Source organism: Colletotrichum spaethianum (assembly GCF_022836535.1).
Source record: "Colletotrichum spaethianum MAFF 239500 DNA, contig52, whole genome shotgun sequence".
Taxonomy (NCBI): domain Eukaryota; kingdom Fungi; phylum Ascomycota; class Sordariomycetes; order Glomerellales; family Glomerellaceae; genus Colletotrichum; species Colletotrichum spaethianum.
Window position 1 is genome coordinate 241,853 of NW_026054822.1, and position 27,162 is coordinate 269,014.

Here is a 27,162-nt window from a genome sequence, read left to right on the forward strand (position 1 = left end):
ATAAGAAACTCGACCAACATTGTTCCAGCCGACTGGTATCAAATGCAATTGGCACGCTTGACATCTGCTTCTGCTTCCTGAATCACGGGACGATATCGTGCCGCCTACGTCTGGTGCCGTATTAAAGAGTGAAAGCGTCGTCCTGGTCGCGTGAAGAATGACAAGACTGTGCACGCCAACTTTTATCGTTTTTAGCGGCGGACTATGATCCATCCATTTTGACACCGTCGATCTGTCTTAACGTTTCAGAGGGACAACCATGCATCTATCTCAGCAACGTTCTCAACGACCTGGCCGATCACAGCGCCGGTCCCAAATATCCACAAATCAGGTCCGGCATCGTGAAACCATTCTTACAACACGACTGGTCCAAGCCCTCCAACGGCACAAAGGCCTCTCCCCCGAGAGCATCGACTGGCCGAAGAGTATCATCCAAAAACCACCGATGTCCTCGGCAACAGAACGCCTGCACGATTCCAATGGCCTACAAGACCAAGACCCCCGCGAATATCAGGATTTCGAGTAAGCGTCCGTGTTAGGCACTCCTTTCTCACTGAACGCCGACAGAAGGCTGACAGTTCTAGCTCCGTGTCAATGTCTTCGGCGTTCCAAGAGCCTCCCAGCGTTTGGTTTTGCCACATAATTGCTGTCGAACGTGCTGTTGCCGAGATAGAAGAGGCGAACGAGAAGCATTTCAAAGCCACTACATTGCTGTACGTTGAGCAATTACATCGCCAGAATGATGCGGCCTGACATCTTGCGTAGACTTGACCAGTTGGAATCCAAGTTGACCACACTTGCTGTTGCCGTGAAGACACGGCGACCCTGACGCCAATTTGCAGGGCTCATCTTTGGCCCAATCAGAATTGAGTCTGCCCTTCCATTAGCCAATCAAATTTTGACTGATTGCTTTGGGATGAGCCCTGCCAATTTGGGATGGAATGACTGAATGGGACCAACAGGCGCGATAAAAGCAAAGCATGCATCTAACCGGTGCTTCATTTGTTGTATTTTAAGCTGGGACGCGGTATTGCGTGTACAAAAATTGTTTTGTTGAGGAATTCCTAATGCCAAAATATTACGACAGTAAGCCCGTGCAACAAAGAAACATCGCTTCGCATGGCGATTTGTGAGGCCGAGACTCCGTGCAAACAAACAAGCAGGGCGCATGCCGACTTCCAACCGTTTTCTTCCAGTCCTCTCTTTGCCAAGCCGACCATCGCTGGTCTTTTTTTCTGAACGTGCTTGCCCATTCTCCGCTCGTATTTAATTGAGTGCCTGCCCCTGCATTTCGGCATCCAGTCATCCGCAAGGTGTGGCCGTGAGCCTGAAACTTGTGGGTAATAAGGTTTACGCCGTTACCATACTGTCGGGTCGAAGCAGGGGCGTGCGTAAGTTCCCTTCCTGCCTCTAATGCGGAAAGAGAAAACTCGGCGGCAAGCGAGGTGGGTCCCCTTAGGTACTTGGGGTCTCAAGGGGTCTCGGAGGGTCTGAAAGGGTCTGAAAGGGTCTAACGTACATGGCAGTCAGAACAAAGCCGGGAACCAGCCGGGTCTTTCAAGTCCAGATGGAAGAAGATTCGCTTGCATAACGGCGGGTGGCTCGAGCCGAGCGCGTCTACTCGGTCGCAAGCGAAGGTCAACGGCTTTTGACCGAGGACACAAGCCTTGCAGGGCTGCTTGCAGTGCTGGAAATCGATAGAACCACTTTTCATTATGACGCAGGACACCATCGAGTCAGTACTTTCTAGGGGGTCGTCTTCTCCCGAAATGGCAGGTGACAGCAAGACACACAGGGTCCTGCATACGTCAAGAGTCGCGGGGTCACCCCCAACAAGCAAGGCTGTTTTGACAGCATGTCAAATGGGCTGGCCTCTGAATATCGGCATCCTTGCCAGAAAGTCCGGAACCCTTTGCACCGATCAACGACAAGGGTACCTACCAAGCCGATCAGTACCAAGCCGATCTATGCTATTTCCGGGACCAAATTCATGTTCCGCGGTATGACAGACCCACAAGAGCTTCGATAGCTCCGGACGAACCTGCTTGTACAGGAGTATCTCCCCTTGCGTTCTGACGCCGGCTGCTTTGAAAAAAATGCAGGTACAAGGGTGATTCAATTGACCTTGTCTAAGAGACCAGTCGCGTCTCGGCTCTTCCCAAACCCCTCGACTGAAAGGTCTGTTGGTTTAACCCACAGCACGACTTACCACCCAGCAGTGACATGAATCTGAGTCACGGTCGCTTGGAGCTTTACACGGTATGTGCAAATTACCTTCGTTGTGTTCCAAGATTCCCTCTTGGACCGACCACACCTGGTCAAGATTATTCACTTTCCGAGAATGAAATCTTTGGATGTCTACACTCTACACTCCTATGCCTTTCTTGTCGTTGCTGAGTAGTTTAACGTTGACCGTTGGAGTAGATGGAGAGAGAGTAAGTCCGGTGAACCTACCGCCTCCTGTTGGCCTATCGGACTACCAGGGGCTTTTCCTCCAAGTCCAAGTTAACCAAGTCAGAGTAGGCCGTAGATCTGCTTGAATGGGAGCGGGGAAAGGCTCCACCTTCTTGCATTGATTGGCTCTTGGCTTAATGAACTTGCTTTGCTCGCTTTTTCAAGTTTTCTTGATCGCTGTTTGGCAGCCGTAAGCGATGAGTCCACTCTCTTGGGCGGTTGTCGGATGGGAACGATGGGTGCACTCCATGCTTGGGGTTTACTCTTCTTGGTTGGGTTTGCTCGTCAGGGATGGCATGACAGTAATATCCACCCTAAATCGAGAGGACCAACACTGTCAGGGATGGCATGACCGTGCAGGATATCCATACAAAATTACTACGAACGGGGCGAGTAGAACCAATTTTATTACAGTTAATCTCAACCATTGTGTCGTAATTTCCATGGGATGCGCATGGCGAAATGGAGTAGATTGGCGATGTTGTGGAGGCAACTGATGGGCCTAAACGCAGTCATGATGCAGATGAGGGTGTAAGCACAAATGTATGTAATCAAGACCCTCAAACGAAGACAATACTCTTAGCGACAACATGCCGACCTGGGTAGTTGGCTATTACTGGCTGCCAGAACTGATGGAATGGGTAATTGACAAGATGACTGAAGTTGTGACAAAACGACAGTGCTTGGGTTTACTACCGTTGAGCCAGCGGGCCAAAAAGCACAATGTTCGGTCAGCAGACCGAACCCCAAGCTCCCACACAAGCGAACCGTGACAAAAGCTGATGGTTTGGGGGCCTGTTAGGCACATTGATCCTGTGGCCAGAGAACATAACGCCGAACGAAACCAGCCCGCGGAGTAAGCCACTTCCCAGCCAATAACGAACGGCATGACTCGCGGTACGTTTGACACTACCCTGGCACACGATCCCGTGACACACAGGAAAATACAGACGCAGACAGAAATGGACTCAGGCAAATATGGACGCAGGGTCAAGGCAAACACTGAAGTCTTTGAAATCAGAGTACCCACTGTTAGCAGCTGTTAAGACCATAGAGGGCTGCGGCCCACCACACTATCATTTCTCATCATCAGCCCACGCGAGCTGAATCCCACCATCATGGCCGTCTCCCTAGATGTCGGGCCAACTATCACAGTCCACGGGGACGCCAGTACTTCTCGACGGTCGGGACGAGTCCGAAAACCGACCGCAAAGGTCAGAGTGGTTGAGCAAGTCAGCTACCAGGACAATGCTGAGCTTAAAGATGAGATCAACAAGCTCTCAAATCTTGTCCAGGACCTCCTACGACGGGACGCTGAGAGGGAACAATTCCTAAAAGACTGCTTGAAGAAGATCGAATCCTTGGAAAGAGAGCTTCAGGAGGAGAAGCAGCAGTCAGACCGGCACCAACGGGGTCTAGCAAGGTCTATGCATGCTGTTAGCACAGGACCCAGCGAGTCCGCCCTGAGTCTCCAAGGGCATCCCTTACACACAGCCCAGAACCAGCCGACCCCAGTTCCTTCCTACGCGGCGGTGGCGAGCCAGCCACTAAACAGAAAACAGGACAAACCGAAGCTAACAAAACAAGCTGCAAAACAAGCCCGAAACCAGGCGGCCTCGAAAGACCTGCGCGTCTTCGCGCGTCTGCCACCTGACAACCCGCTTCGTAACGAGAGGGCCTACGACATATACGCCTTCGTTCGAGAAAATCTGAGTCCCCAAGCTCGAGAAGCCCTCAAGGGGATCGACCATGTAAAGACAGGATTAGCACTCCTACCTTCATCAGCGGATGGCGCAAAAGCCCTGCTGGAGAACAGAGAACAGATTGCTGCCCTTCTCCAGGCGCAGGCGGTCGAGCAGCGCGATACCTGGATCCGAGCCTATATCGCAAATGTCCCTTGTACTAGGCATTGTTTGATAACTAACACCGAGCTGGAGATCACGACCGAGGAGCTCCTTGAAGAGATACAGATTGTGACAAAACTCAAGCCTGAAAAAGCATACTTTTCCAGAAAAGACGAAGTCGAAAAGCTGGGTACGGTGACAGCCTGGTTTAGGGCGGACGCCGTAAGGCAACTACCAAGACGCCTCCGTCTGATGGGGGCCAGCGTTTTTGTGAACCTGCAGTTTCCGAGGGAGAAGAGGTCCCCCCAATGCTACCGCTGCGGCGGCTTTCACAGCGAACGAACGTGCACCAGAAGGAAGAGATGCCTCAAGTGCAGCTCTCCCTCCCACACGACTGACTTACACCGGGCACCCTGCGGCGGCACCGAGGGTCACGATGGCTGTGACTGCCCCTTTAAATGCCCATCGTGTAACGGCCCCCACTCCGCCTTTGATGCGACTTGCCCTATCAAACCCAAAGTGGTGAAGGGCGTAGTCCAGAGGAGGAACAAGGCACAGCTACGGGCCATCCGAGCTGAGGGAGAGAGATCGTGGAGAATTGCGACCCAGCAATCGCATCGACATTCCCATGAAGAAGGACAAGTGATGGACCGCGCCCCGACAAATGAGACACAGCAGGAGCAGACAGTCCTCTAGGATGCTGCAAATCATGCAAGCAAACGTGGCCAGACGACCATCTGCACACGAAACGGCACTGAATCTAGCCTACGCGGCCCATGTCGACATACTGCTACTACAAGAGCCCGCTATCCGCTCGGAAGAGAGAAGGCTCACAAGATGCCACCCGGGTTTTGAGATTTTCACCCCAGTGGACAACTGGGTTGAAGACAGACCTAGGGTGCTCACTTACCTCCGCAGAGGAACGGGACTACGGGGCGTACAAACACGCCCACTGCCCAGCCCATCCACAGATCTGCTCTTCCTACAACTCCTGGTGGGAATGCGGAAAGTCCTCACAGTCATCAACGTTTACAACCCCCCTTGCGGCTCGCTGCGACCCGGTCAAGCGGTTAGGGATATCATAGCGGCCTGGCAACCGAAACCCGAGGATCGAGTACTGATCGCGGGGGATTTCAACCTACACCATTGGACCTGGCAGCCCGATGCCACAGGCTCCCCTGACGCTGACAACCTGGTAGAATGGGCTGAAGCCGCCAGCCTTGTCCTGCTGTCGCCGACAGGTGAAGCTACACACGAAGACGGCAACACGTTAGACCTATGCTGGGCGTCCAGCAACCTCTATGGGGCATCCACCAGCATAGAAACGTCCCTACACACAACGTCTGATCACGAATCTCTGCTTACCCGGGTCCCCTTGGCCCTAGCCGATATACCCAGCCCAACTGCGGGAAAGTTCCGGCTCGACACGATGGATGAGAAGCTCTTCCTCGACGTTCTTAGGCGAAACATGCAACCTCTGCGCCATACTGCAAGCAACGCAAGAGGTCCACAGGCGTTGGACCTCCTAGCGCAGCAGCTCACAGATTGTCTTGGAGAAGCGCTTACGGCTTCTACAAGGCGCACGCTTGGCAGAGGACCAGGGAGGCCATACTGGAACGAAACCTGTACGCGCAAACACCAAGCCTATACGACTAAAAGAGGAACCGTCGCGAGACTCCGCGCTTTGGGAATAGACTGTCAATGGGAGCGAGAGGAGGAGGACATCCTTAAACAGGACTTTCTCCGTGAGCTTCGCCGTTCCAAGGACACCTACTGGAGAGAAAAGATCGCCGCAGCCTCCACAGGCAAAGACGTATTTGAAATGGTCGGGTGGCACAAAGCCACAGGATCCTTCCAGACCCCACCACTCCGAGATGAGGACAACCCATCCACTCTCGTCTCACAACCGAAAGAGAAGCGCGACTTGTTTGCCCGCGTTCTTCTCAGAAATGCTGCCATCTCTGCGGACATACCAGCAGAGACCCTAGTACCCCACCCGCAGGCCAAACTTCCTTTCCCACAGATCACAAAGGACGAGATACGTACTTCAGTTCTCTCTGCGGGAAGCACTACCCCTGGGTCCGATGGAATCACGACGGCCGTTCTCAAGACCGCATGGCCAGTCATTGAGGACATTGTCTTCTCGCTCTACAGCGGATGCATACGCGAGGGCTGGCATCCCACCAGTTTCAAAGAAGCAATCCTAGTCATCTTGCCTAAGCCGGGCAAGAGAGACAGGGCGCTCCCGCGCTCTTATAGACCAATTGCGCTCTTGTCCGTACTTGGAAAAGGCTTGGAGAGACTTGTCGCAAGGAGGCTTGCCTGGATCACAGTCAAGCACCGGATACTGCACGACCAACAGTTCGGCGCCCTCCCTCTTCGCTCGTGTAGCGATCTCACTGGTGCTGCCATCCACGATATCGAGTGCGCCTGGCAGAGGGGTCTTGTCACCTCCATGCTCACACTTGACGTGAAAGGGGCTTTCGACGCCGTGCTGCCAGGGCGGCTGGTCCATCGCCTCCGCCAACAAGGATGGCCGGAGAACCTCGTCAAATGGGTTTCGAGCTTTGTCATCGGGAGAAGAGCAAGAATTAGGTTGGACGGAGAGATGGGAGACGTCTTCGACCTCGAGTGTGGGTTACCACAGGGCTCACCCGTGTCTCCCATCCTCTTCATGCTCTACATCGAACCTCTATTCAAGCTGGGCACTGCGCGTCCCGGAAGGAAGCGGTCTCGGTTTGGCTATGCCGACGACATCGCCATCCTGGCATCCTCAACCTCTCTAGAAGACAACTGTGCCCTACTAGCTAAAGAATGGCAAGAAGCCCTGGGATGGGGCGCGTCGGAGGGTATCACGTTCGATCTCGACAAGTTGGAACTCATCCATTTCACCAAGAGACGCAAAGATGGAAACCCGCCAATATCTATCACAATGTTGGACGGGCGGCAGCATACAGTTCATGCTGTTGACCAAGGTTCCTCTCTGCGATGGCTTGGCGTCCACTTCGACCGAAGGCTCTCATTCAAGAACCATGTGAGAGACCTCTGCGCCAAAGCATGCCGGGTAGTCAACGGACTGCGAGGACTAGGGAACACCGTCTGGGGCGCGCCGGCGCACCTCCTTTGTCGTGCTATTACCTCTTGCGTATCACCTATTCAGTATTACGCATCGGAGGCATGGTGGCCCGGCAGGAACCGGGTCAAGAATGGACACACTGTGTCGAACGGGGTCAACGGTCTGCTTCACCAACTTGACACTATGCAAGCCAAGGCCATCAGATCTGTACTCCCAGTGTATAGAACGACGCCTGTACCGATCCTACAGCGCGAAGCTGCCCTGCCGCCGGCAGAGGTGATATTAGACGCGAAGCTCTACAAAGCCTCTGTAAGGGTCCATCGCCTTGACGAACGACATCCCCTCCGGAAGAGGCTCGGAGACAGGCCAGGACCAGACTCTAGGCTACGACGAATGGCATGGCTTGCAGATGGCAATGCTGAATACATAGACCCGCTGGAACTACCACCTTGGGAGTGCTTAGCGGACTGGCACAAAGTCCTCCGGAGAGTCGGGTACGACCCTGGGAAGGCCAAGGAAGAACTAGCCCTCGAATTTACAGACAGACTGGGAAAGTTCTCAAAGCGGGATATTGTTGTCTATACCGACGGTTCCCAAACGACAGACGGAAGCAGAACCTCCGCCGGGGCTGGCTGGGTAGGATACCAGGCCACACGACAGATCTTCCGGGGATCCGAACCGCTCGGCCACCAAACGGAGGTCTTTGACGCAGAGGCGCAAGCCGCTCTTCAGGGCCTGCTGGAAGCCGTAAGGTCTCCCACGGCGCGGATGGCAGACAATGTTCATATCTGCCTCGACAACCTCGCAGTCGCGGCTAGGCTCGTTGCTCGGAGCGCAGGAAGCAGCCAGACTAGATTTAGGGCCTTTAGTGGGCTCTCCTGCTCTTGGAAACAGAGAGAACGGACAAGCTGGACGATGCCCGGCAGGGTATACATATGGTGGTGCCCTGGACACGCGGGAATACCAGGAAACGAGGAAGCGGACTCTCTGGCCAAGGAGGCCTGCAAACAAACCCCAGAATCACATCCACGGCCTACATTGGCGCACTTGAAACGGCAGTCTAAAGCGGTCGCTTTCCAAACTTTCGACAGAAGATGGCCATCACTCTGCCCTCGGCAGTATGCCGACCTTGGGATAGTCCCCCATCCCAAGCCCCCCGAGCTTCGCCTTCCTCGACACCTGCTGGGAAGGCTGTATGCATCAAGATCGCATCACGGAGACTTCGCAGCATACCACGAGAGGTTTGCCCATAAGGACGCACTGCTCGACTGCAGTTGTGGTAGACGCAAAACCCCAGTGCATTTCTACTTCTGCAAGCGTGGCCGGAAAGCCACCCCAGCCCATCTTCGCCGACATATGGCGAAAGCAAGCATAGATTTTCTGCTAGGTTCTACGCAGGGAGCCTCTCTTCTGTGCGAATGGATGGAGGCAACCAATTTCTTTTCTGAAATCTGCCCGACTCATTGAACAGGAACGTTAGGTGAAGACGGCAGCCTGTAAAATAGTATAGATTAGCATAGACCATGTCGGCATCGCCCGGCACGTCCCTTTTTACTCTGGACGTTAAATATATCATCATCATCATCATCATGGACGCAGGTAACAACGGACGAACCAAAAGTGATGCAGACAATATGGACGAGCCGAAAGTGACGCAGGCATATATGGATGCAGGCATATATGGACGAGCCAAAAGTGATGCAGACAATATGGACGAGCCAAATGTGACGCAGGCATATACGGACGAGCCAAAAGTGACGCAGACAATATGGACGAGCCAAATGTGACGCAGGCATATATGGACGCAGGCATATACGGACGAGCCAAAAGTGACGCAGACAATATGGACGAGCCAAATGTGACGCAGGCATATACGGACGAGCCAAAAGTGATGCAGACAATATGGACGAGCCGAAAGTGACGCAGGCAGATATGGATGCAGGCATATACGGACGAGCCAAAAGTGACGCAGACAATATGGACGAGCCAAATGTGACGCAGGCATATACGGACGAGCCAAAAGTGATGCAGACAATATGGACGAGCCGAAAGTGACGCAGGCAGATATGGATGCAGGCATATATGGACGAGCCAAAAGTGATGCAGACAATATGGACGAGCCAAATGTGACGCAGGCATATACGGACGAGCCAAAAGTGACGCAGACAATATGGACGAGCCAAAAGTGACGCGGGCATATATGGATGCAGGCATATACGGACGAGCCAAAAGTGACGCGGGCATATATGGACGAGCCGAAAGTGACGCAGGCATATACGGACGAGCCAAAAGTGACGCGGGCAGATATGGATGCAGGCATATACGGACGAGCCAAAAGTGATGCAGACAATATGGACGAGCCGAAAGTGACGCAGGCAGATATGGATGCAGGCATATACGGACGAGCCAAAAGTGACGCAGACAATATGGACGAGCCAAATGTGACGCAGGCATATACGGACGAGCCAAAAGTGACGCAGACAATATGGACGAGCCAAATGTGACGCAGGCATATATGGACGCAGGCATATACGGACGAGCCAAAAGTGACGCAGACAATATGGACGAGCCGAAAGTGACGCAGGCATATACGGACGAGCCAAAAGCGACCCAGACATGTATGGACGAGCCAAAAGTGACGCAGGCATATATGGACCCAGACAATAATGGACGAGCCAAAACTGACCCCAGACAATAATGGACGAGCCGAAAGTGACGCAGCCATATATGGACCCAGACAATTATGGACCATGTTCTCGGCCCCAGGGGGGCTCGGCCTGGGCCATGGTCTGCAATCGAGACCGGTGTGGGCCTATGTGACCTCGAAGGAGTTATGAATCATATCGTAGAGTGCCACTTTCGGCCGGATCTGCACGCCCACCAGGAGTAAGATCCGGCTTTAGGTCATAATGCCACCTTACGCGAAGCGAGAGAAGACGGGGAAATGGAAGCAGGTCCAGACCGTCACGCGAAAAACATCATCCGCTGGAGATGCTGGAGGTGCTGCAAAAACACACAGGGTCAACTTTTGGATGTGACGAAACTGGAAATGACTTTATACTAGATTAGCGCCACATCCGGGAGCAACGCGATGGTGTTGTAGGATAATGAGTCGGTTTAAAGCTCCAGAGAAGCGCGATAGACACATTCGCTGTGAGACGATTTCAGATGAACGAAACCATGGCCGGTGCGTCTTCGGAAAAAACGATATACACCTACGACAAGAGGGCCAAGGACAAGGTCCGAAAATCTGGTGACAGCGCCAAAAGGAAAGCGGTTCAGTTAGGCGAAGAGGCCCGTGTGTTTTCGGCTGTCGTCCACTTCAACCCAACACATGGACGTCTGGACGGGGCCATACACGTCCCCGAAGGCCAAAGCATTCCGGACGTGAACGGATTTGTAAGCTCCAGCGGAAACCCACCCATCCTCCCTCGGAGGTAGCAAAAGCTGATGCGACTCTGAACTAGTTGGCCGAACTTCTGAACGGCTTGCACAGCACGAGTCGAAGACGCGACCCACAGCGGGCCCAGATGCGACATCAGCCCGCACAGGCCACACAAGGAGGCGGCGGCGTCGAGATCGACGCCGCAGACGTCTCTTACTACATCGCTGCCGACAGGAACAGCGCTGCTTCGGCCGGCTATCCGAAAGCCGGTCATGGCGGTACTCTCACAGCAACAAGAGACAGCGACAATGAGACGCAGCGTAACAGGGATATGGGGGGAAACGATTGGGCCGTCCGGGGTGCGAGCCGGGCTTTTGAAAACCACGAAATGCCCGATGGCGCCGTCGCTGATGGTGTGGGTGGACATGATACGTCCATTCGCATGTTTGACGTCGGTAGGCGGGACGTCTTCGAGATGGAGGAGGCTGGAAACAAAGTGCAGACCGGGCGATCCAAGAACGTCTCTCATTGGCAAGTGGTGATGGCAAAACATGCGGAAGCCCCGACTGCACAAGTGGCGCGTACTGGCTCCGCCGGAAACCAAGCGCGGATAGTGCAACGGTTTTTGAGACAAGTGTCTCTGCGCATGCGGCTCGCAACCAGACAGGAACGGCTACCGCTACACCGGATCGCTCACCAAGCCAGATGAAGAAGTACATCGTAGCTTATTGGAAGGCGCCGAAATCTGACGCATGGTGTGCCGGGCGAATCGTCTAGTTTTTGCAGTGGAATGGATTTTGTCATGATGCAGTGGGATGATGATCAGCTAGGCCCCCTACCATGTGTTTACTTTTTCTTTTTTCCTTTTCCATGGAAGCCGTCCTAGTGCGTGCCGTGAGGCGGCAGAACGCGTTGGCCAGTCCTTCCCAAGAAAAATCATTGCACCATATCGCCCGTAGAACGTAGCATCATCACTAGACAGCGACTATAGAGTAGGGTGTATTTATTGGATAATTTTTGTGGTTTCTATCAACCTTGTTGTGTCATTCTCAGACGTCGAAGACAGGACCGATGCGGGGGCGGCAGCCGCATGTTCCTAAGCCGATGTGCTCCGGCGGCCGTGCACCTCCGTGTACCCTGTTGCTTTGGCGCAATCGAAGCAATAAAACAAGTTGTATCCAATCCGGATCATGTTCGCGTCTTCGAGGTCGTCAGTCGAGGTGAGCTCGGCCAGCTTGCGACAGTGCATACAACGAAGCTTGATGATCGTAGGCATAGACATGACGGAGACTGGTGCATGCATGTCTGTGGGGGTGATGAGTTCTTTGGCTGGGAGATGTAGCTTCCTCTTCTACACACACCGTCTGTCAATCTTTTCACAGCCGGAAACAGCCATACTCTGCTGCTCGAATCTCCAGTACTCGCTGCGATCACCCACGATCCTGATTTGGAGCAATGACAGTACGAACAGGCCGGCAAGGAGGTTGCTATACTAGACAACGTCTATTTGCGGCTCCGGCCACCAGCTTCAACCCCGAATACAGCACCAGTCGGCATGCACAGTCATTTTCTCGAACCACGAGACTGTACGCAGCCTGATTGGAGACTCGGCGAGTCTTTCCGAAGAGGAAGCTGTGCACATTTGCTCCAAGCTTCAGCTTTCTGTAAAAGGCCGATCCAATACTGCTTCGGATGTATGTATGGTATCCAACGTGGAGATCCGCATACGTGCATAGGTGGCCCGAACGTGACTGTTCGATTGCTATGGAAGCGCCTCTGCATCTTGTCTTGCGGGAAAACAAGCTGCGAGCCAGATATGAGCCTCACGGGTAGGGTACGCGGCAGAGCAAGCAAGGTCCTCGCTGCGTGGCTGAAAGTAGCTCCTACCGAGAGTCAGAATCGGGTCCAAACACAACACCAGTCATCCAGAACGTAGTCGGCCATTGCAAGTGACCAGTCAGTGGGGCGTGCCGCTCGGAGTAAGTATGGCTTCTTTCAAAAGCAGCTTCTCAATGTCCAACGCTAGAAACGGCCGCGGTGTGTTTTCCCAGACTGCCAGTTGTGGCATTCCTTGATTTCGGGCGATCCACAAAGCCAGAACGCTCGAAGACAGTGAAGGCGAGCAAAAAGTAGTTGTGGCTCTACCCCGTTTGTGGCGCTAGGAGCCGTCTTGCTTGACACCAAGCCCCACAAATCGGCATACACGGTTGATCTTCACTGGCGACAAACACTATGCGGAGCCTGTTGACGAGAAACCCCGTGAGCGGCCTGAAGAGAAGAAAGAACGCAGTGCAATGCCCAGGCCGAATAACTCCATCGCACAGTTGGCATGGTGTTTTCGGTAACGCAATATTTTTTTCGTGAAGTATGGTATGTGAGCGACCACCGCCACTGCCAGGCATTTAAAGCCTGCGCATTGGCCGGTTGGGCCCAAGCCCGACCACAAATGTTGGGTTGAGGTAGCTAACTTTGATCTATTCTCCATGTAAGAGAGCTCCTGCAACTTCAACGAGACCGGGCAGACACCCACCCCCACGCGTCACAGCCACGCTTCTCCTGGCATGACACACATCTCGGACCTGTCATTTCCCACGTCCCCGCCATCTCCCATGTCCCTGCGCAAGATCATCATCCAGCGATGGAACCCACCGGAAAACTTTGTTCAGCGCCTCTACTTTATGTTGTCGGCTCCAAAGGCCCCCAAGCAATGGAAGCACGCTCACATATCATACATTGAACATCGATCATCTGCAAAACAGCTTGGCTGGTTTTACGGGACTAAACTCGAATCTTTCTTGTATTGTGACTCGGGCCTTTCAGCGAGAGAAGGACCAGAAAAGCCTTCTGCTCGAATCTGTCTATAACAGCCTACTGGTTGTCCGGGGCATGATTCTCTGGGCCAGACTACGGTTTGCCTGCCTCCATCTCCGACCGTGTTTTCAGTCTTGCAGCTGGGTTTTATAGGCCGGCCATGCCTTGCCTTGCCCTGGGCTAACTGGAAGGTAATCTAGCCGGCGTAGCTCCTGTTTGTCCCATGACGAACCAGCGTCGTTATCGATCTGTCGGGAGGTGTCCCCTGGATCTAGGAGGTGCCAGGGTGCTCTGTTCATGCCCTAGAAAGCAGTCTCGGGTGGTTTTTGCCTAGCTCGATCGAAAATGGGCAGCTTCGTTGTTGTAGTTCGTGTTCTGTCTCTCGATTCGTTGTCGCGCCGGTTTTGCTGGTATTTTGGTAGATGATAGCGCGTGTGTAGAAATTTTGTCCAACTCCTCCAAAAATCCCTCACTCCAAGTCCGATCCTACACTTCCACACCTGCAAAACGTTGTGCGTAGCGCTCACCAGCACTCGCACTCACACATTGTCACGTCTCTGCACTGGCTCTACCTTGATCAAAGATAGGTTCCCAGGCGGCACCACGTGGAGGTTGCAGAGTCCGAATTTCGCCGCCCCCATCACATGGTGGCATCGCTGACTAGCATCAACGGGAAAGCAAAGAACAAAAACGACGTGCAGAACCGGTGCGGCGGCATCGTTGGCTAGTATCAACGGGGAAGCAAAAAACGACGTGCAGAACCGGTGCGGCGGCATCGCTGACTAGCATCAACGGGAAAGCAAAAAACAAAAACGACGTGCAGAACCGGTGCGGCGGCATCGTTGGCTAGTATCAACGGGGAAGCAAAAATGTTGGAACAACTCGTCGGAAACCCAAGGAGTATGTGGCGCAGAAGTGGCCCCGGCCACTTCCAGCCCCAGCCAGGAATGCTAGGAAATTGCCGGCTATTCTTGGCCAATAGCATTATAGGGATTCCACAGTGCTCTCGCGGTTAAATCCAAGGCAGTTCGTGTATCACGAACTTCCTCCCTTTTTTTTACTCCGGGAGCAACTAGATACAACCAGAATTGAACTACTGCTTCACCAAATGACCCGATCGGGTATCACGCCTGTGATACCAACACTGATCAGTGGTTAACCTCACAGTTACCACTTACCGCAGATCAGCAAGGCTTCCACAGAAGAGACAACGATATCGTTACACGCGCTTGCATTGGCGAGCCGTCCCTTACGAAGGAGTTGTGCTAACGAGGCTATCGCGGTTACGAAGAAGCGCTTCGGGCAGCTTCGTTTCTTCACGATAACCTCCAAGCCACGGGAAGCGCTTAGGGCAGCCCGTCGCCGCGCACCACCGCGTACGAAGATCTCCGCCGACCGTTACTCGCGACGGAACCTTCATACCGCTACGGAGAACTCTTTCGTCGTTCGACGGCGAAGAACTTCCACCGAAGCGGACTATGGATTCAACGTGAACTCCCGTTCTGTTAGTCCCATCTCGTATTCCGACACGCTCATCAACGAGCAACCTACCCATCTTCAACCCGACAACCCTACCCGTTCACAACGGCCGCCACGCAAAGCCCGCACAAAGGAACGCAGCTCTGCCGCCCGCGACCACAATAACTACCCTCCATCGGACGAATCGACTACAAAACCCACAAGATGTCTGACTCTGGTGACCCCGCTGAGGACATCCAGGTGAGAGGATCATCGCGTTCGGACACTTCTAGCGAACCGAAAAGCCGGAAATTCCAGGTCCCAATCCCTAGAAAGTTCACTGGCCTTCTTGATGAGGACTCATGGGGCGACTGGATTAACTTCGAACCTGGAATGACGAACTCCCCAGTATACAATTCCACATACATCGTCTTCCTTGCCGAAAGTTACCAAGACCGAGGCCTCTATGGCCGCAGACTGTTTGATGAGTTCCAAAACGACTTTGAAAGCTGGAACGCCGATTACTTCGACAACACCATTAAGAACGCAGCACAATGGATGAGGGATACGCTGTACTCGCATGGCATTTTCTTTCCCATGGACAATACTCTGATCTCGACTGCTCTTGCCCAGCTTGTTACTCAAGAGGAGTTCCACGTGTGGACTGAAGGAGAGATCAAGAAGGCAAAGACCAGGCCACAGTTCAAAAAGAACTACAACAGCATTCCTGACTTCGCTGAGGATATCACGTACGAGCCAGAAAGCATTGAGGATATCCGTGCAGAGATTGAGGCCATCCGAGCCTCATCACGACGCATAGGAACACCGGCAAGAAACCCCCTTCCCATACGTCAACTGTCGCCTACCTCCACGACCAACTACCATCCATCGCCACAACCGCGGCACAAACAGCAACAACGACAAGAGCCTTCCCAACCGAACGAATATGTTGTGGGCAACAGTCTCACAGCAAGGCAACTAACCGACCTGACGAAGCTCTATAGCGATGACTTCAAGTATGGCGGTGAGAAGTACGAAGTCTTCGAGCGGAAACTCATGATCTTCCGCGACAAGTGCAACAAAGTAGGGATTGCCCAGAGCCAATGGAATGACGCCCTAGACATCATGCTGAAAGGGCGTGCACTGCAATACTACTATGATAACCTCTGTGATCCGACCAAACCGATGGACTTCCACTCCAGTGGAGTAGCCATCCAAGCCAGGTTTGAAACACACGAAACGCAGCAGTTATATTTGTCAGAATGGCGTACTACTACCCTCCCGCGAATCCTCCAGGAAAATCCCGGCAAAAACAGGCTAGAAGCCCTGGAGATTCTCATCGAGAGGCTTGTCAGAATACATCAAGCCCTACCACGCGCACAACGCGAATCGCCCGACTTGCTACGCGACCAGTTGCTGAACGCCTGCCGCGAAGTGGAAGAATGCCAATTGGCGATCTTCGCCCCGGCTCCCACCTTTGAGGGCGTATGCGGCAACCTCCGCGCAGCCGTCGGAACAGCCCTACAGCTGAAGGCCCGTCAATTCGTCGCCGAACCGCACGACCAGTACTGGACTGACCGACGATACAACGGCCACGGAAAAGAGTCCCGCTATGGCCGCAACGGTCCGCAGAACCGCAGACCCTCCCGCTACGGCAACGGTAGCCGCCGCAACGGCCCCAGTTCGGCGCCGAACAAGCGGTGCTATGTCTGCGGCAAATCCGGTTGTTGGTCAAACAAACACAGCGATGACGAACGTCGCCAGGCATATAGCCGCTACAAAAACAACCCAGACACGCAAGACCGCTCCTCAGCTGGATATCACCAGTACCTTGCTTGGTATGAAGGATATGAGGAGTACGAACCCGCTGACAGCAACAACCATAACGACCAGTACCACCAAGATGCAGACAGCAGCAGCAGCGACGAAGAAGACAACGAACCCAAAGAGAAAGAACACTTCTTTACGTCCTTCTTCACAGCCGGCACTACCATTAATGGCCGCGCAATCACCGAGATACTGGCTGAAAGATCAATCCGCCACGCATTGACAGGTGACAACGAATTCCAAAACATACCACACGCAGACGAATTCGCGTCATCAGCGGACCTATATACATATCTCAAGGGATTATGTGCATCGTTTGCAGCCGAAGGAAGGTATTCTGACCGAGTCTTCCATGGGGTAATGCCAGATACTGGTGCTGCAGAGATTTCCAGCGCAGGGCAGCCTCAGTTCCTTGCCCTGCAACGCCGACTTCCAACTGTCACCCTAGATACTTCAACAGCTGGGAGCGCGAAGATACGATTTGGCGAAGGGAGAGCCATTGCCTCACTAGGATCTACGAAGATTCCTACCCCCTTTGGCCCTATCTCATTCCACATCATGCCATGCGACACCCCTTTCCTCCTCTGCCTGCGCGACATGGACTGCTTCAGGATCAAGTTTGATAATCTAAAGAACTATCTCAAGCAAGGCAATATAAAAGTACCTGTTATACGGAAATGGGGTCACGCTTGGATGCTTCTCGAGGACCAGAAAGAAGAAACTATTGCCTGGAGCCACCTTACAGATGTTGAATTACGGCGACTACACCGCCGATTTGGCCACCCGTCTGTCCGACGACTATACGAAGTCCTCCGACGGTCAGGCCATGAGATCGAACTTGCGGCAATTGAGCAGTTGACGAAGATTTGCCGTCGCTGCCAACTCCACGCAAGGAGCCCTCACCGCTTCAAGTTTACCCTGCGTGACGACTACAACTTCAACTACGAGATCATCGTCGACATCATGTATCTCGAGGGAAATCGACCCGTCCTTCACGTCGTCGATACAGCAACAGCATATAACGCAGGCCGCTTCTTACCTGATATCACTGCAAAGAGCACCTGGGAGGCCCTTAGGATGTGCTGGATTGATGTATACCAAGGACCCCCTGACTGGATAGTCACCGACGCAGGAACTAATTTCCGATCCACGGAGTTCAGGCAATCGGCCAAAGCGATGTCCATCTCTATCAAAGAGGTTCCCATCGAGGCCCACAACAGCGTGGGAAAAGTAGAACGCTATCACACGACCCTCCGCCGCATCTACGATATCATTCGCAAGGAAGATCCTTCCGCCAGCCCAAAGCTGGCCCTGCAAATGGCCCTGAAAGCGATAAACGACACCGCAGGACCTAACGGCCTCGTGCCAACCCTCCTCGTTTACGGCGCCTACCCGCGCATGACCGACGATTCTCAGCCATCGCCAGACATCATCCAACGCGCAGAAGCAATAAGGAAAGCAACCAAGGAAGTACGAGAAATCCACGCGAAACGTAAGGTTGACGATGCCCTCGCAATGAGGAACGGCCCAGACACTTCCTTGACTATAAGACTCCCACTACAGTCCGAGGTTCGCGTATGGCGCGAGAAAGACGGCTGGCAAGGCCCCTTCCGACTTATTGCCGTCGACGGCGAAGACTGCACCATTGACACCCCGCGAGGCCCAAAAGTCTTCCGCTCAACAGCAGTCAAACCCTTCCACACTGACCCTGACGACGTTGCTGGACAACCGGCCGCGGGATCCCCCACGCGTGAGGAGGATGACCCAGCAATCACTTCTAACGGCGAAGAAGGAGAAACACCCGATGAGATCGTCGTTGGCGAAGACGAAGAACCCGAGGCACCTCCGCCGCGCCGACGACCAGGTCGTCCTCGCAAGAACCCGCTCGTTACAGAACAGCGCCGAGGACCAGGTCGCCCGCGCAAGAACCCCCCTGCGCCTACGCAACGCCGCCTGAGAGGCCGCCCGCACAGAAACCTCATTCCCTCTACGAATCTGCTCAACTACATACGTGAAGAATATGATGCGTCAACCGCCCCTTTCGTGGCGAAGTCCACAGCCTTCCTCACCGCAAAGGAACAATCCGACGCCGTGCTGGCCGTTCAACTACGCAAGGAAGGCAAGATAACGGCCCCCGGCGCCCCCTTCGAAGAATCAACGCAAAAGGAGATTGACAGTCTCATCGGCCGTGGAGTATTTGAATTCACACCCTTCGACGAAAAGAAGCACGGTCACACACGAATCTTTGAATCAAGAATTGTGAACGAAGTGAAAGGCAAGAACACAGAGCAACCTTATGAGAAATCTAGGCTTGTGATCCAAGGATACGCAGACAACGGAAAAAAGACCATTCTTACACAGTCGCCTACGATCCAACGATCAAGCCAACGGTTGATTCTAGCTATCGCCCCGTCGCTGCTAGCCGACGGGAAATCTCTATGGATTCGCGATATAATCCAAGCTTATGTCCAGTCAACTACTAATTTGAGCCGCACTATCCTCGCTCATCTTCCGACACAAATACGACACAACTACCCACAAAACATGATTATGACTGTCGTCAAACCGCTATACGGAATTGCCGAGGCAGGCACCCATTGGTGGGCAACCTATCATCGCCATCACAGAGAGAATCTCCAGATGGTTACTTCAACTTACGATCCTTGCCTACTTGTTACGTCAGCCGAGAACCCAAACTTCGCCATCGTCGGAATGCAAACTGACGATACACTTGGCCTATCCAACGAGGCCTTCGCCCAGCTGGAAGACGAACAGCTCGCAAGAGCCGCTTTCGCCGCGAAGCCGAAGCAAACGCTTACCGTCGAAGAACCTCTCACGTTCAACGGCGGCATTCTCACCCTGGAGAATAATGGCAACCTTATACTTCGCCAGAAGGGCCAAGGCAATAAGTTGCGCCTTGTGGACGTTGCTTCGCCGAGCGCCCAGCAAGATTACATCCAGCAACGCGCACGTGGTGCATACATCGCTTCAATCTGCCAACCGGAGGCCTGCTTCGACTTATCAGCCGCTGCGCAGCACAAAGAGCCAACAGCCCGGGAGATCAATGATCTCAATCGAAGGCTCACGTGGCAAATCGATAATCTCCAGAGAGGACTAACCTTCATACCATTGGACCTAGCAACCGCAAAGCTCTATGTTTTCGTCGACGGCTCATTCGCAAACAATAACGACTTCACGTCGCAGATCGGCTTCGTTATTATCCTCGCGAACGACGAGAGCAACGACGACGAATTCACGCTTAAAGGCAATATTGTCCACTTCAGCTCCACGAAGAGCAAAAGGGTGACACGAAGCGTGCTCGCGTCGGAAGTTTACGGTATGGTTGCCGGCGTCGATATGGCCTACGCCACCTCCTCAACGATCAAGCAGATTACCAACCGCCTTGGTCTTCCGCCAATCCCGACAATAGTATGTACCGACTCATACTCCCTCTACGAGTGTCTGGTGAAACTCGGCACTACAAAGGAAAAACGGTTGATGATCGATATCATGGCGTTGAGGCAATCGTACGAGCGCCGCGAGCTCTACGAGATCCGCTGGATCGATGGGAAGGATAACCCGGCAGACGGACTAACGAAAGGCAACCCGAACAAGGCCCTGGAGAACTTCATCAGCAACAACATGGTGAAAATAAGGATGGAAGGATGGGTTACCCGTGGCCTCAATTGACGGCCAGCGCCGCCGCGCGGCGCCCGCAGAAACGGTTCCTCCGCCTTCCGCGATCTGTGCAACCTTTGCGAATTACCTGTTCACATCGCTTTTCGACGTTGTTACAGTCCTTAGATATCGAGACGCAATCGTGCGTTTCCAACGGTCGTGGCAAAAATAGAAAGTTGCCAGTGTTGGAACAACTCGTCGGAAACCCAAGGAGTATGTGGCGCAGAAGTGGCCCCGGCCACTTCCAGCCCCAGCCAGGAATGCTAGGAAATTGCCGGCTATTCTTGGCCAATAGCATTATAGGGATTCCACAGTGCTCTCGCGGTTAAATCCAAGGCAGTTCGTGTATCACGAACTTCCTCCCTTTTTTTTACTCCGGGAGCAACTAGATACAACCAGAATTGAACTACTGCTTCACCAAATGACCCGATCGGGTATCACGCCTGTGATACCAACAAAAAACAAGAACGACGTGCAGAACCGGTGCGGCGGCATCGCTGACTAGCATCAACGGGGAAGCAAAAAACGACGTGCAGAACCGGTGCGGCGGCATCGTTGGCTAGTATCAACGGGGAAGCAAAAACAAGAACGACGTGCAGAACCGGTGCGGCGGCATCGCTGACTAGCATCAACGGAGAAGCAAAAAACGACGTGCAGAACCGGTGCGGCGGCATCGCTGACTAGCATCAACGGGGAAGCAAAAAACAAAAACAACATGCAGAACCGGTGCGGCGGCATCGTTGGCTAGTATCAACGGGGAAGCAAAGAACAAAAACAACATGCAGAACCGGTGCGGCGGCATCGCTGACTAGCATCAACGGGAAAGCAAAGAACCAAAACGACGTGCAGAACCGGTGCGGCGGCATCGTTGGCTAGTATCAACGGAGAAGCAAAAAACGACGTGCAGAACCGGTGCGGCGGCATCGCTGACTAGCATCAACGGGGAAGCAAAAAACAAGAACGACGTGCAGAACCGGTGCGGCGGCATCGCTGACTAGCATCAACGGGGAAGCAAAGAAACAAAACAACATGCAGAACCGGTGCGGCGGCATCGTTGGCTAGTATCAACGGGGAAGCAAAAACAAGAACGACGTGCAGAACCGGTGCGGCGGCATCGCTGACTAGCATCAACGGGGAAGCAAAGAACAAAAACGACGTGCAGAACCGGTGCGGCGGCATCGTTGGCTAGTATCAACGGGGAAGCAAAAAACAACATCGCTAGTGGCATCGTTGCAAAAGCGTCAACGGCATCTCAGCAGATGGGGGCTAGAGGCCCAGCCCGACAAGAAATTTCCTTAGTCCGAGCCGGACATGACGGTCCTACTTATGTTTTTCTTTTCCGCTCCTCTCTCTAGCCGCTTGCGGGGCTTCGATGTGAGGAGGCTGGTCGACCCCTTGCAGAACGACGTCACCAAACTGCTGTCAATACTTGCGTAAACACACGTTCTAGGCTCTGGGTCAAAAGCAGATTGACACCCGCAGATCCAGCGCCGAGCTGGGGCGGGACGCAAAGCATCAAACCAAACGGCCGCATTTGGCCCTAGATGGACCGGGCTAGACCAGGCCTAGACCAGGCGGCAGGTTCGTGGGATAACCGGGGTGTCGGGGCTGGACTCGTTGGAAGGATGGAAGAAAGAAGGAAGAGAAAGTGGCAGGACTGGGTGGCGGCTGTGGCCAAATCTGGCGCTAGCATCTGGTGGCGCTAGATTAGGGGGGGGGGGGGGGGGGGGGGGGGGGGGGGGGGGGGTGGAGGGGGGAGAGCGTCTTTTGGACCCTAGCTTTCATGCCGTCGTTTGAAGTGGGTCGGTCCTCAACGTTCGCGGTCTTTCGCTGTGCCGACGAGTACGACCCTAATTGGAGCTACTGCGACGAGACTGTCGCGCCGTTTTTTCCCTATTCGACGACAGTAGTGCTGTAATTATCTTCAACTAGGAGAGATTGCAGTTGACGTGTATGTATCACTCGTTATAACGCGTGTTTCGGGCATGCCAACATTGAAAAACGGTCTTTGGCTGACGTCAGAGCGCCCTGTGGTCTAACACAGAGACAGTGTCCGGATGGCGGACCAGCGTACTGATTACGTACATCTCCTGACGGTGTATTCTCAGATCCCAAGTGACATCTTCCAAAAGTGACATTTCAGCGTTATTAATGTCGTCGTGTGTGAAATAAGAAGAACACATCCTGGCCGTCAGGCCGAACCAGAACCGCGTTTCGTATGTGTCGTCTTCAAGATATTTCTGGGCGAGGATGATTGCCGCCAAGACCCGAAGACGCCGTCCCATCTCAGTCACCGGAGCCTTTTGTCCCCGATGCGCAGCCCGCTCTAGGTAGATCAGACTACCGCAGAATACAGCCCCGCTTATGTCGGCCCATAACAGCAGATGGCGCAGAAAGGCTTCCAAACCTGAGGGGAAGTTCCATATATCAGCGTTGACGGGCAGAATCCTTGCGAGGAAGCGCTCGACCACGCTATGAATACTACGTGGGGGAAGAGGGTGACGACAGAAGTTTTCGAACCGCTCGGCGTCCGCTGGTGTGTTCGTGATCGGGCTGGATCCAGCTTCTTGGTGATGGTCAACGGCGGCGTAAACACCAGACTGCAGCCATGGTTGGCGAGGAACTATCGCGGAACGATGCATTAGCGCTCTGAAAGCCCGGCGGCTGTCAAATTATCACGATTGCGGGAGAAAGGGCTATGACAGTAATTGGTTGGGCGACGGACCCTACTTAACGCTAGCCGTTAAGCCAGAAGTAGATCCCTCCAAAGTACTTAAACGGACCGCGACCAGACAAGTGCTGCAGCAACGATGGAACCTCGTCGCACGTCAAGCGTTTATTCCGACACCTTCGAGCTCGATGACCTGCTGCTGAGACTCACGAAGCAGGCTGATGAACAGTATGACACGGCCATACCCCTGCTACTCCAGGAGAACATGACTCTCTGTCGCAAGCTCACGGCGACGCGTCGGCTGTGGAGGACCATGCTTGGCCTGGTGCGGGAGCTTTTCGAGTTGGCAGATCAGCTGCATGAGTTGCTGAGGGCGACAAGGTCGACATTGGAGCGGGAAAGAATCAGCTATCTGGCAAACTGCACCGCCTTCTAGGTTGTCAAAGTACTATAAACCGTTTGGGCGGTCCGATCCATGCGCACCTAGCAACGATGCATGTTCTCCTAGACGTGTTTACAAACAACACTTTGGAACAGATATGCGCGCCCCGAAGAACCAGCTCATTCCTACATGGCGTGCAGACATCAGTTCGAGACATGCTGGAGTAGGCAGACACAGGGGAAAAATCTACCGGAATAGACCAGAGCCTGTTCATGATTCTAAAGTGCTTCTTTTCATGCTTTTGAACGGTGTATGAGCTTCGGGGTTTTTCCTCTGGGCCGGCTTTCGCTCCTGTTTGAGTCGTCGATCATCCGCTTCTCTGATGCTGTTCTCCGTTCTTCAGTTCTCTCAAGGTATGGGTGGCCCCTCTTAGCGAGAGTCTTTTCGTGGCTGTTGTTGGCCGGCTACATCGTCCTTGCCGTACACGTTCGCGTCACTGAGGCGGTTGCAAGTTCTGCCAGACTTGGGCAGGGTCGGACAGACAGGCTCATCCTGAGTCGTCGACTATCCGGTCGCTCTTGCGTCTATACTTTCAGGCGTGGCTTCCATAAGTCTGGCATGGTTGGGGTTCAAGTGGCGTGCGAACTACATCTGGGTGGATCGGCATATCATCGTGTAAGAGGCTCTGTTCCACCAGGTTCCGTGGGTGTCGTCGCTCAGGCGGCCAATGGTCGCAACATCAATAGCTACTACAACAGTGACTACAACAGTGACTACAACAGTGACTACAACAGTGACTACAACAGTGACTACAAGAGTGACGGGCTGGTGGCTTGTCGTCTCGTGTGTTTTTGCGTGGTGTATCGACATTTGCTGAACGGTCTACGTCGCAAGATGGAATGTTGCATCCGGGGGATTATTGAGCGTCTTGTTTGCTTACACTCCCTTCGTAACCGATTCGGGCTTCGGGCTGGTGGCTTGTGGCAATTGGTACTGCTGCAAGCACATTGATGGAATTCATGTGCTGGGTTCGTTGGCTTATTTAGTAAACAGAACGCGCATCGCTCCGTCGTGTACTATATCTGATCATGCTTCTACTGTGTTCTGGATAAGTGAAGATAGTTCATGCCTTGTTCTGCTTTCTGCGACACAGCCAAACTTTTTCAGCAGCAAGGTTTCCACCCTTTCACTGCGTACCACGCGATTGAGCACCACGCAGTTGGCTATGCCTACGAAATCACCTCAGAAAGTGGAATGCAGACATTCGCCGATGTGCGAATTGCTTCTTGCGCCTACAGTATCAAGGTAAACAACATACGCACAGTAGCAGTTCAGTCGTCCCTCCATGCAGACGCCATGGCCGGATCACCAGCCACAACTCGGGTTGAGAAGCCTAGCTGGGTAGCTGATCGTGTGAGACAGAGTTCCCTCTCTTCCGTCGCCGGTTTTGGAGCCGATTTTCTACCCGCATGCCTTGCGCAATCGCCGAAACATGCTTCCAGCATGTCTACTTATACACAATCGAAAGACCGTGAAATCACCACATAAACAGGAGGAGACGTTCGAATGAACATCATGAAACCCAACCGAAAGACCCAGATTGCTATTTTTCCGGCTCATCATACCGTTGAAAATGCTACTGCATCGGGTCATAGCGTACGCTCTGCGACCGACACGCCGGCAACGAACGATAGCTTGCACATCGCATCACGGCCAGAGAAGAGAAAAGTTGACGCCACGGTTACGGGCTCAGCACAGAATATCGTTCGCTCGCAGAAAACCCATTCCTCGGCCCAGACGTCAGACATCGAATGGAGCTCGCCCTGGAAACATTACCGGGAAGAGTTCCAGCTACACGATCTCGGGGGCAGCCTGACGGTGGCGGTAAGACAGGAAAGGCAAGTCCACATCAGAAAGATCGCTCTGCTGGAGTCGAAAGAGGCTCTGTCAAAGTTCAGAAGGCTCCGCCACCGGAACGTTGTCGAGTTTATCCATGCGTACATGACAGACCCCTCTCTGCACGCCGTGTTCGAGCCCACGACGTTCAGTCTCTACCACTTGGCGAAATGCCCGAAATATCCCGACGAAGCCCAGCTGGGTGCCATCGTTGGTCAGGTAAGTGACGGAAAGCAAGCATTCGAGGATCAAGAGTGACGTGTGCTGCGTTGTAGGTCGTAGACGGTCTCAGCTATCTAGAAGCCGAAGGCTTTGAACATCCCACGCTCGACAGCCGCAGCATATTGGTGACCGATGCGGGAATAGTGAAGATTGGCAAGTACTTTCCTAGCAACTGGAGCGACGGAAGCCTGATGCTGTTGGGCTGTTGATCCGACGTCTGACACGGAGCAGCCAACCAAGAGCTTTGCCGGCCGCTCGAGGGCCACAGCCAGCACCATGTCGACACCGTATGCCGTGTTTCTCAGCTTCTCATGCAAAAGTATTGCAAGGAGACCCCAGGTATAGACGACCTCGACCGCTGGCCTCCGGACTCGGACGGGTTTGCTTTCCTGGTCGCAATCGATTCGGCGTCGTCCATCGACGACTTGCAAAACGTTGGTAGTGCCCGCCGTTTGGTATTCGCATCCCTCTGTGGTCACGTTTCTCACTGGTACCTGCAGCATCCGCTCATGAGACATCGCGACACCGACTGTCTCCTTGGTCTACTCAGTCTGGCACGTGTGTCAGTCTTCCCAAGAGAGTATGAGTGCAAGGCCTAGACAACGCCGGCGCCGAATCGAGCTTCTGTCAGCCATTTCCTGCTCCGTAACAGATAACCCTACATATTCTTTCGTACTAGACTCTCAGGCTTCTACTGTAGTTTTCAACAATCCATTCTTTTCCAATCTATTCTTTTCCAATCCATTCTTTTCGTCTCGTTCTTCCATGCAGCCCGCGCGAAATCATTTTCCGTGCCCTTCTGCCACCCTCACCACGACTTCGCCATGGATTGGGTCACCACCTTGTACGCAATCTGCCTTGCAGGCATGACTGCCGGTCTCGTTCTTGTGAACGTCTTGTCTCGCACAAGCAGAGCTCGAAGACGGCTCGCGCATCTCCTCGAAAAGCACTTGCTCTATCGACTTCTAGTTCATCGTCATTCTTTATTCGGTCCTTGGAATGTCGTTTCCTTGCTGCTTCCAACAGTGTATATGGGCGTGAATGCGTTCTGTCTGGCATTCCGACCGTCAACCTTTCTCTCCCGCTCGGGGAACCTGGCCCTCCTCAACACACTGCCACTGTTTGCCAGCCCATGTTTAGACTTAACGGCAGACATACTGGCTATACCTTTCCGGCACTACGCGGCGATGCACAGGTGGCAGGGTCGCGTAGCAGCTATGCTTCTTGCGGCCCACATCGTCAGTGCCATGCAGAACGACAAGTATCAGGTCCAGGTCCCGGACGGCGTCAATGAGCTTCTCCTGCTAATTGTAACGGAGCCTTTTTTTTTTTTTTTTCTTCGGGGGTTTTTTATATGTATTTTTTTCATTTTTTTTGTCTCGCACCCGGCAACTTATGAGTTCTGACCTCTTCTCGCAGGGTTCAATAGCAATGGTGGCAGCGGCGACAATCTCCTTT

At 53.5% G+C, this 27,162-nt stretch overlaps 7 protein-coding genes across 7 annotated transcripts; 5 read left to right on the forward strand and 2 right to left on the reverse strand.

Moving 5' to 3' along the window:
- Positions 1 to 3,572: 3,572 nt before the first annotated feature.
- Positions 3,573 to 4,524, forward strand: ColSpa_11905 (uncharacterized protein; the record flags this gene model as incomplete). The annotated part of the gene is made up of 2 exons (XM_049278117.1): positions 3,573 to 4,488; positions 4,511 to 4,524. The coding sequence occupies 2 exons, from the start codon at positions 3,573 to 3,575 to the stop codon at positions 4,522 to 4,524; spliced, it is 930 nt and encodes a 309-aa protein (XP_049134074.1).
- Positions 4,525 to 7,932: 3,408 nt separating this feature from the next.
- On the reverse strand, positions 7,933 to 8,160 carry ColSpa_11906 (uncharacterized protein; the record flags this gene model as incomplete). Its single annotated transcript, XM_049278118.1, has 1 exon — positions 7,933 to 8,160. The coding sequence occupies one exon, from the start codon at positions 8,158 to 8,160 to the stop codon at positions 7,933 to 7,935; it is 228 nt and encodes a 75-aa protein (XP_049134075.1).
- A 2,394-nt stretch (positions 8,161 to 10,554) lies between these two features.
- ColSpa_11907 (uncharacterized protein) lies at positions 10,555 to 11,468 on the forward strand (the record flags this gene model as incomplete). Its single annotated transcript, XM_049278119.1, has 2 exons — positions 10,555 to 10,773; positions 10,842 to 11,468. The coding sequence occupies 2 exons, from the start codon at positions 10,555 to 10,557 to the stop codon at positions 11,466 to 11,468; spliced, it is 846 nt and encodes a 281-aa protein (XP_049134076.1).
- Positions 11,469 to 11,855: 387 nt separating this feature from the next.
- ColSpa_11908 (uncharacterized protein) lies at positions 11,856 to 12,041 on the reverse strand (the record flags this gene model as incomplete). Its single annotated transcript, XM_049278120.1, has 1 exon — positions 11,856 to 12,041. One exon carries the CDS (start codon positions 12,039 to 12,041, stop codon positions 11,856 to 11,858), a length of 186 nt encoding a protein of 61 aa, XP_049134077.1.
- A 3,212-nt stretch (positions 12,042 to 15,253) lies between these two features.
- Positions 15,254 to 16,559, forward strand: ColSpa_11909 (uncharacterized protein; the record flags this gene model as incomplete). Its single annotated transcript, XM_049278121.1, has 2 exons — positions 15,254 to 16,513; positions 16,536 to 16,559. 2 exons carry the CDS (start codon positions 15,254 to 15,256, stop codon positions 16,557 to 16,559), a joined length of 1,284 nt encoding a protein of 427 aa, XP_049134078.1.
- Positions 16,560 to 23,343: 6,784 nt separating this feature from the next.
- On the forward strand, positions 23,344 to 23,640 carry ColSpa_11910 (uncharacterized protein; the record flags this gene model as incomplete). The annotated part of the gene is made up of 1 exon (XM_049278122.1): positions 23,344 to 23,640. One exon carries the CDS (start codon positions 23,344 to 23,346, stop codon positions 23,638 to 23,640), a length of 297 nt encoding a protein of 98 aa, XP_049134079.1.
- A 1,521-nt stretch (positions 23,641 to 25,161) lies between these two features.
- ColSpa_11911 (serine/threonine-protein kinase) lies at positions 25,162 to 25,913 on the forward strand (the record flags this gene model as incomplete). Its single annotated transcript, XM_049278123.1, has 2 exons — positions 25,162 to 25,701; positions 25,758 to 25,913. 2 exons carry the CDS (start codon positions 25,162 to 25,164, stop codon positions 25,911 to 25,913), a joined length of 696 nt encoding a protein of 231 aa, XP_049134080.1.
- Between the last annotated feature and the right edge of the window lie 1,249 nt (positions 25,914 to 27,162).